The following is a 10,000-nucleotide window of genomic DNA, read 5'->3' as shown; positions in this document are numbered from 1 at the left end:
AAAAAAACAAAAAAAAAACAGCTGGTGCCTGTCAGTATTTATGGTGTAGACTGGAGCAGGGTTTTTCAACCACCGTGCCGCGGCACACCAGTGTGCCGTGGGAGATGATCTAATTTCACATATTTGGGTCAAAATTTTTTTTTTGCAAACCAGTAATTATAGTCTGCAAAAATGATTTCTTGTTGTTGTTGTCGGTGCTGTCTAGAGCTTGGCAGAGTAACCGTGTAATACTCTCCCATATCAGTAGGTGGCAGCAGGTAGCTAGCAGCTTTGTCGTGATCACAATATGCAGATGACAGCGGGAGGCAGCGTGCAGGTAAAAAGGTATCTAATGCTTAAACTGAAAAATAAACAAAAGGTAAGGGCCCTCAAGGAAAGGCATTGAAGCTTATGGAAGGCTATGCCGAACAAAACTACAACTAAACTGGCGACAAAGTGAAGAAAAACAGAATGCTGGACGACAGCAAAGACTTACAGTGTGTGGAGCAGACGGCGTCCACAAAGTACATCCGTACATGACATGACAGTCAACAATGTCCCCTGAAAGAAGGACAAAAACAACTAAAATATTCTTGTTTGCTAAAACTAAGTCGGTGGCAGCCGGTAGCTAATTGCTTTGTAAATGCAGGTAAAAAGGTGTCTTATGCTTGAACCAAAAATAAACAAAATGTAAGTGCCCTTAAGAAAAGGCATTGAAGCTTAGGGAAGGCTATACCGAACAAAACTACAACTGAACTGGCGATAAAGTGAAGAAAAACAGAATGCTGGACGACAGCAAAGACTTACAGCGTGTGGAGCAGACGGCGTCCACAAAGTACATCCGTACATGACATGACAGTCAACAATGTCCCCTGAAAGAAGGACAAAAACAACTAAAATATTCTTGTTTGCTAAAACTAAGTCGGTGGCAGCCGGTAGCTAATTGCTTTGTAAATGCAGGTAAAAAGGTGTCTTATGCTTGAACCAAAAATAAACAAAATGTAAGTGCCCTTAAGAAAAGGCATTGAAGCTTAGGGAAGGCTATACCGAACAAAACTACAACTGAACTGGCGATAAAGTGAAGAAAAACAGAATGCTGGACGACAGCAAAGACTTACAGCGTGTGGAGCAGACGGCGTCCACAAAGTACATCCGTACATGACATGACGATCAACAATGTCCCCTAAAAGAAGGATAAAAACAATTGAAATATTCTTGTTTGCTAAAACAAAGTAGGTGGCAGCTGGCAGCTAACTGCTTTGTAAATGCAGGTAAAAAGGTGTCAAATGCTTGAACCAAAAATAAACAAAAGGTAAGTGCCCTTAAGAAAAGGCATTGAAACTTAGGGAAGGCTATACCGAACAAAACTACAACTGAACTGGCGACAAAGTGAAGAAAAACAGAATGCTGGACGACAACAAAGACTTACAGTGTGTGGAGCAGACGGCGTCCACAAAGTACATCCGTACATGACATGACGATCAACAATGTCCCCTGAAAGAAGGATAAAAACAACTAAAATATTCTTGTTTGCTAAAACAAAGTAGGTGGCAGCTGGCAGCTAACTGCTTTGTAAATGCAGGTAAAAAGGTGTCAAATGCTTGAACCAAAAATAAACCAAAGGTAAGTGCCCTTAAGAAAAGGCATTGAAACTTATGGAAGGCTATGCCGAACAAAACTACAACTGAACTGGCGACAAAGTGAAGAAAAACAGAATGCTGGACGACAGCAAAGACTTACAGCGTGTGGAGCAGACGGCGTCCACAAAGTACATCCGTACATGACATGACGATCAACAATGTCCCCTAAAGGAAGGATAAAAACAACTGAAATATTCTTGTTTGCTAAAACAAAGTAAGTAGCAGCTGGTAGCTAATTGCTTAGTAAATGCAGGTAAAAAGGTGTCTTATGGTTGAACCAAAAATAAACAAAAGGTAAGTGCCCTTAAGAAAAGGCATTGTAGCTTAGGGGAGGCTATGCAGAACGAAACTACAACTGAACTGGCTGCATTGTAAAAAAATCCATGTTCAAAACCGGCCTAAGTCTGCTTGTCAGTCCAGCATCATGTTGTGTGTGGTTTCCGTGGCAACACGCACACGACTGCAAGGCATACTGGGTGACGCAGAGTACACTAATGGTTGTGATACAAACAACTTTAACACTCTTAGTAATATGCGCCACGCTGTGAAGCCATACCAAACAACATTGACAAACACATTTCGGGAGAACATCCTCACAGTAACACAACATAAACGCAACACAACACATACCCAGAATCCTTTGTATCCATGACACACCAGACTATTTTATACACCCGCTGGGGTGGACGGCAGGTGGATGACGACTTGGGTGATGCGGTTGCGGATGATGTCATTGCCTATCCGCGCATCTCTAATACATATAAGTGAAGTGAATTATATTTATATAGCACTTTTCTCTAGTGACTCAAAGCGCTTTACATAGTGAAACCCAATATCTAAGTTACATTCAAACCAGTGTGGGTGGCACTGGGAGCAGGTGGGTAAAGTGTCTTGCCCAAGGACACGACGGCAGTGACTAGGATGGCGGAAGCGGGAATCGAACCCGCAACCCTCAATTTGCTGGCACGGCCACTCTACCAACCGAGCTAAACCGCCCCAATACATACACATACATATACATATATATATGTATATATATATATATATATATATATATATATATGTATATATATATATACACACACACACTCATATATGTATGTTCCTGCAGCGCCGTCTGGTGGACAAGCCTCGCATGCTGTTCACACGCCTCATTGCCTAAAATCCATCCGATGACATCAGACCGTTCTGTGATTTCAGACCAAAACTTGGAAGTAGATTCCAAAAGAGCAGAGGAACTTTGAGTAATGTTTTTGGCAGTAAGTCCCTAAAAGCAATATGGTTCAAATCCCATGTCCCACTGAGGGTTCATCAGGCTCCCCCTAGGAGAAGTGTTGACGACACATACGCTAAAAGGCCTGAGGAATACTTTCTGTAAATTCCCCGGAACTTTAGTTTGGAGTATTTGCCTGTGGAGTCTATGCGGGGACATATGGGGCGCATGATGGACAAATATGAGTCTGTTGCTGGAGCCCCTTTGCCTCCCACTGTCTTGCTTGATCATGTGGACTTTGTCAGGAGGTATTAGTTCTCTGCGGGGTTTGGGAGGCGATTCAGGCACAAACATTCTTTGACTCGCACCAAACTTATTTGGAATCCCACCTTTTTAATAATGTTGATTATTTCATGCAAAAACCCAAATTCAGTACCTCAACAAATATGGAAAACTGCCCCAAATCTGTATACATTTGAGCTGGTCTGGTTGTGAATGAAGTAAGCCTCGTCCTGAGGTTAAGCGGCATGTGACCGGCTCGACAAAGAGGAGGGGTCTCGGGCAGAACACAGAAGTCTTAAGTCTTGACAAGTGGAAGCGTGGCAGTGTATCCTGGAGGACTTAGTGATGTGGCGGGTCGCGGTCGTCGCTTTCACGCTGGTTTGGGCGCCCTCCCTCCAACAGTTCCCTCGCCCCTGCGCCACCCGCCAAGCCCTGCTCGCCAAGGAGTGCTGCCCGCCTTGGGACGGGGACGGCTCGGCCTGCGGGGCCAGCACCGGCCGGGGCTCCTGCCGAGACGTGGAGGTATCGGACGCCCCGGACGGCCCCCAGTTTCCCTTCAGCGGCGTGGACGATCGGGAGAAGTGGCCCTCGGTCTTCTTTAACCGCACCTGCCGGTGCACGGGAGACTTCATGGGTTTCGACTGCGGAGACTGCAAGTTTGGCTACTTTGGCGAGAAGTGCGAGCAGAGACGGGAATCCCTCAGGAGGAACATATTCCACTTGTCCCGCCGCGAGAAACTCCGACTGGTGTCCTACCTGAACCTGGCCAAGACCACGGTCAGCAGCGACTACGTGGTGCCCACGGGGACCTACCAGGAGATGGAGGGCGGCTCCAACCCCATGTTCGCCAACGTGTCCGTGTACGACGTCTTCGTGTGGATGCATTACTACGTGTCCCGCGACGCTCTGCTGGGCGGGCCGGGCAAGGTGTGGACGGACGTGGACTTTGCCCACTGGGCGCCGGCGTTCCTGCCCTGGCATCGGGTTTACCTCCTGCATTGGGAACGAGAGATCGGTCGGCTGGTCGGGGACGCCGGCTTCTCCATTCCCTACTGGGACTGGAGGGACACGCAGCAATGTGACGTGTGCACGGACGAGTTGATGGGGGGACAAAGCACGCGGGACCCCGGCTTGCTAAGTCCTGGTTCTGTCTTCTCGTCTTGGAGGGTCAGTGAAATAAAACCTCAACATTTTACATTTGTACAAACCCTGTTTCCATATGAGTGGGGAAATGTAAATATAAACAGAATACAATGATTTGCAAATCCTTTTCAACCCATATTCAGTTGAATATGGGCGGTATAGCTCGGTTGGTAGAGTGGCCGTGCCAGCAACTTGAGGGTTGCGGGTTCGATTCCCGCTTTCGCCATCCTAGTCACTGCCGTTGTGTCCTTGGGCAAGACACTTTACCCACCTGCTCCCAGTGCCACCCACACTGCTTTAAATGTAACTTAGATATTGGGTTTCACTATGTAAAGCGCTTTGAGTCACTAGAGAAAAGCGCTATATAAATATAATTCGTTTTTTATTATTTTTCAGTTTTTGTAGGCCCTTTTTGTGAAACAAAACATTCTTTTTTTTTAAGGCAAAATCACAAAATATGCAATATTTTCCTCCCAAAATATTCCAAAGTGTATTATTTGATGTGAAGTAATTGGAGACTTAAATATGTCAATATTTCATAACAACATTGATTTTGATTCATTATTAATTTTTCAAAAGTAGCAATATACATAGTTATATACAACCCCCGTTTCCATATGAGTTGGGAAATGGTGTTAGATGTAAATATAAACAGAATACAATGATTTGCAAATCCTTTTCAAGCCATATTCAGTTGAATATGCTACAAAGACAACATATTTCATGTTCAAACTCATAAACATTTTTTTGTTGTTGCAAATAATCATTAACTTTAGAATTTGATGCCAGCAACACGTGACAAAGAAGTTGGGAAAGGTGGCAATAAATACTGATAAAGTTGAAGAATGCTCATCAAACACTTATTTGGAACATCACACAGGTGTGCAGGCTAATTGGGAACAGGTGGGTGCCATGATTGGCTATAAAAGCAGCTTCCCAAAAAATGCTCAGTCTTTCACAAGAAAGGATGGGGCGAGGTACACCCCTTTGTCCACAACTGCGTGAGCAAATAGTCAAACAGTTTAAGAACAACCTTTCTCAAAGTGACATTGCAAGAAATTTAGGGATTTCAACATCTACGCTCCATAATATCATCAAAAGGTTCAGAGAATCTGGAGAAAGCAGCATGGCCGGAAACCAACATTGAATGACCGTGACCTCCGATCCCTCAAAAACCGACATCAATCTCTAAAGGATATCACCACATGGGCTCAGGAAAACTTCAGAAAACCACAGTCACTAAAGACAGTTTGTCGCTACATCTGTAAGTGCAAGTTAAAGCTCTACTATGCAAAGCGAAAGCCATTTATCAACAACATCCAGAATCGCCGCCGGCTTCTCTGGGCCCGAGATCATCTAAGATGGACTGATGCAAAGTGGAAAAGTGTTCTGTGGGCTGATGAGTCCACATTTCAAATTGTTTTTGGAAATATCCCACATCGAGTCATCCGGACCAAAGGGGAAGCGAACCATCCAGACTGTTATCGACGCAAAGTTGAAAAGCCAGCATGTGTGATGGTATGGGGGTGCATTAGTGCCCAAGGCATGGGTAACTTACACATCTGTGAAGGCACCATTAATGCTGAAAGGTACATACAGCTTTTGGAACAACATATGCTGCCATCTAAGCGCCGTCTTTTTCATGGACGCCCCTGCTTATTTCAGCAAGACAATGCCAAGCCACATTCAGCATGTGTTACAACAGCGTGGTTTCTTAAAAAAAGTGCGCAGGTAATTTCCTGGCCCGCCTGCAGTCCAGACATGTCTCCCATGGATAATGTGTGAGGCGTAAAATACGACAGCGGAGATGCGGGACTGTTGAAGGACTGAAGCTCTACAGAAAACAAGAAACTTTCAAAGCTTCAACAATTAGTTTCCTCAGTTCCCAAACGTTTATTGAGTGTTGTTAAAAGAAAAGGTGATGTAACACACTGGTGAACATGCCCTTTCCCAACTACTTTGGCACGTGTTGCAGCCATGAAATTTTAAGTTAATTATTATTTGCAAAAAAAAATAAAGTTTATGAGTTTGAACATCAAATATGTTGTCTTTGTAGCATATTCAACTGAATATGGCTTGAAAAGGATTTGCAAATCATTGTATTCTGTTTATATTTACATCTAACACCATTTCCCAACTCACATGGAAACGGGGTTTGTACAACAAAATGTACTTTTTGCGCCACCAGGTGCTGTGCTCCCAAGCGCAGGACTACAACGACCGGGGCGTCTTGTGCGACGCCCGGGCGGAGGGCCCCTTGCTGCGCAACCCGGGTAACCACAACCGCAGTGTGGTGGAGCGGCTGCCCACCTCCGCCGACGTGGCGTTCACCCTCAGCTTGGCCAACTACGACACGGGCGCCATGGACCGCACGGCCAACATGAGCTTCAGGAACACCATAGAAGGTCAGGGAACCTTTAATGAACTTGCCATATTTTTCAGATTTAAAATACTTTCATCCATCTTCTTCCGCTTATCCGAGGTCGGGTCGCGGGGGCAACAGCCTAAGGAGGGAAGCCCAGACTTCCCTCTCCCCAGCCACTTCGTCTAGCTCTTCCCGGGGGATCCCGAGGCGTTCCCAGGCCAGCCGGGAGACATAGTCTTCCCAACGTGTCCTGGGTCTTCCCAACGTGTCCTGGGTCTTCCTACCGGTTGGACGTGCCCTAAACACCTCCCTATGGAGGCGTTCGGGTGGCATCCTGACCAGATGCCCGAACCACCTCATCTGGCTCCTCTCCATGTGGAGGAGCAGCGGCTTTACTTTGAGTTCCTCCCGGATGGCAGAGCTTCTCACCCTATCTCTAAGGGAGAGACCCAAACTCATTTGGGCCGCTTGTACCCGTGATCTTATCCTTTCGGTCATGACCCAAAGCTCATGACCATAGGTGAGGATGGGAACGTAGATCGACCGGTAAATTGAGAGCTTTGCCTTCCGGCTCAGCTCCTTCTTCACCACAACGGATCGGTACAACGTCCGCATTACTGAAGACGCCGCACCGATCCGCCTGTCGATCTCACGATCCACTCTTCCCCCACTCGAGAACAAGACTCCTAGGTACTTGAACTCCTCCACTTGGGGCAGGGTCTCCTCCCCAACCCGGAGATGGCACTCCACCCTTTTCCGGGCGAGAACCATGGACTCGGACTTGGAGGTGCTGATTCTCATTCCGGTCGCTTCACACTCGGCTGCGAACCGATCCAGCGGGAGCTGAAGATCCCGGTCAGATGAAGCCATCAGGACCACATCATCTGCAAAAAGCAGAGACCTAATCCTGCAGTCACCAAACCAAAACCCCTCAACGCCTTGACTGCACCTAGAAATTCTGTCCATAAAAGTTATGAACAGAATGGGTGACAAAGGACAGCCTTGGCGGAGTCCAACCCTCACTGGAAATGTGTTCGACTTACTGCCAGCAATGCGGACCAAGATCTGGCACTGATCATACAGGGAGTGGACCGCCACAATAAGACAGTCCGGTACTCCATACTCTCTGAGCACTCCCCACAGGACTTCCCGAGGGACATGGTCCAATGCCTTCTCCAAGTCCACAAAGCACATGTAGACTGGTTGGGCAAACTCCCATGCACCCTCAAGAACCCTGCCGAGAGTATAGAGCTGGTCCACAGTTCCACGACCAGGACGAAAACCACACTGTTCCTCCTGAATCCGAGGTTGGACTATCCGACGTAGCCTCCTCTCCAGTACACCTGAATAAACCTTACCGGGAAGGCTGAGGAGTGTGATCCCACCATAGTTGGAACACACCCTCCGGTCCCCCTTCGTAAAGAGAAGCTATTTTATTTGGTACAATTTGATAAGTGTGACCAGTAGATGGCAGTCACACATAAGAGATACGTGTAGACGGCAATATGACTCAAGTGAACAACACCAACTTTTACCATTGAAAATATAGAACATTACACACGGCGCTCAAAAATTGATCAAAATGTTTTTAGTACGACTTTGGTAAGCACCGCTTGATGGATTGTACTGTGCTTCAACATACGAGTATTACTCCGATGGGTGTATAAGGTAAGACATTATCTGGCGTTTTGTAGAATAATTTTATCCAAGTTATCACTAAAACTTTTTGTTGAAATTAATTCCCGGTGAGAAGACCAAAAGTTGCCTTTGAACCTACCAAGAAGGCTTGTAAGACTCCACTGTGTATGGAGGAAGCAACATGAAGGTGTTTGTTTCTTTCATGTATTGTAATCAACACAAAGATATTGTTTTAACCCAAGAACTACAAAGTGGAGAGAAGGCAAGATCTGCCCAAGTTCCAGACGACTTTTTTAAAACTCTTTTACGAACTTCTTATTTGAACTGTTTAGGACCTTTTCCGTGAACTGTTTAGGACCCCGTCCCTTTGGAAGCAGCTGTTGACATGTGGTCAAGGAAAGTCCAAATAAAGGAGGAGGCTGGCAATCTTTTGGCAGAGCGTGCTGGAGACTGTACGAGGGTACAGACCAGACGTCTCTCCTCAAATCGAGCCAAATTGAATTCCATCCATTTTATACCGCTTGTCCCTTTTGGGGTTGCGGGGGGTGCTGGATTCCGTCTCTGTTTAATGATTTGCTTCTTGTCTTGTTTAATAGATGTCATCAGAGTTTGAACCTGACAGTTATGCAAAATAAACTTTTCTTTGCTTCTGGTACCTGCTGATCATTAATTGGGATCTGCATAATTCCTGAAAATTTGCGTGCGTCCGTCTTTGTAGTCCGTGTAGACACCATAGTCAAATAGCTTCTTCTTTTTATGGGACATTCATCCTCTGCTCTTGCCATTTCTAAAGTAAATTATTGTAAAGTTCTTACTTATATCCGTTAGTAAACTTGCCATGAAAGCGCTAAAACATACCGGTGTCGTGAATTTACATTATTCACCCAAGGATCTTGAGTCATTAGAGAGTTACGGTCGCACAGTTTTTTACGGGACACATTTCTGGCTTTGTTGTTGTTGCACTAGTTGCACTCTGTTATTTATTGAAGTAAAGTCTGAATGTCATAAAAACATTTAGCTCGATCATTTGACACTTCTTCCACTCCCGTCCTTGCACGCTACACCGCTACAACAAAGATGAAAAGGGAGAAGACGCTGTCGAAGATGAGCTACGTAAATAAGACCCCCTACAAAATGGCGCATCCGGAAGAGACTGTCAGGAAGAGGCTTGAAAAACATCATCTATAAAACATTTTGACCAAAGAACCACCATTACATGTTATGTCAGTGGTGTCCAAAGTGCGGGCCGGGGGCCATTTGCGGCCCGGAGCTAAAAATTGCTAAATTAATAGTACTGCAAAAATAAAAATAAAACATTTAAAAAAAGTGGAATGAGGTGAAATTTTATGAGAAAAAGTGGCAATGTTGACACAAAGCTGCCATGCAGGCTGTTTTTTTTTTTCTCCTTTTGTGTTTATTTTCTTTTTTTTCCATTGCTCAAAAAAAAAGGACAAAAAAATCTATATTATAATGAATTATTACTTACAAATTATCACTTTAAAATGTTTTATGTGGAAAAAATATTGCATATGTTGTGTGGCTGCCATATAAAAACATCAAAGTTTTGACAAAAGAGCATAAAACAAACAAAATAATAGTTCAAACTTAAAATCGACAGATATATCGGAAGTTGATCTTGAAATTTAAGTGTTAAGAGTTTAAAAAAAAAAATGCATCACTTCATGAGTGGGGAACCTTTCGGATCTCAAATATATTTAGTAGGATTTTATTTAACTTTTC

The 10,000-nt window shown here is 44.8% G+C and overlaps 1 protein-coding gene across 1 annotated transcript in view; it reads left to right on the top strand.

Annotated features, from left to right (window-relative positions):
- The first annotated feature begins 3,407 nt into the window (after positions 1-3,407).
- The window catches only part of LOC133550613 (tyrosinase-like), a 13,082-nt gene continuing 6,489 nt past the window's right edge, over positions 3,408-10,000 (top strand). Inside the window, exons 1-2 of the mRNA XM_061896550.1 lie at positions 3,408-4,281; positions 6,446-6,662. Coding sequence (XP_061752534.1) covers positions 3,460-4,281; positions 6,446-6,662 — 1,039 coding nt within the window. The 5' untranslated portion in view covers positions 3,408-3,459. The remainder of the gene's footprint in view (positions 4,282-6,445; positions 6,663-10,000) is intronic.

The sequence above is a fragment of the Nerophis ophidion genome, linkage group LG04, assembly GCF_033978795.1.
Source record: "Nerophis ophidion isolate RoL-2023_Sa linkage group LG04, RoL_Noph_v1.0, whole genome shotgun sequence".
In the NCBI taxonomy this organism is placed as follows: domain Eukaryota; kingdom Metazoa; phylum Chordata; class Actinopteri; order Syngnathiformes; family Syngnathidae; genus Nerophis; species Nerophis ophidion.
Note: the sequence above shows the minus strand (reverse complement) of the source record. Positions and strands in the feature narration are given on the sequence as shown.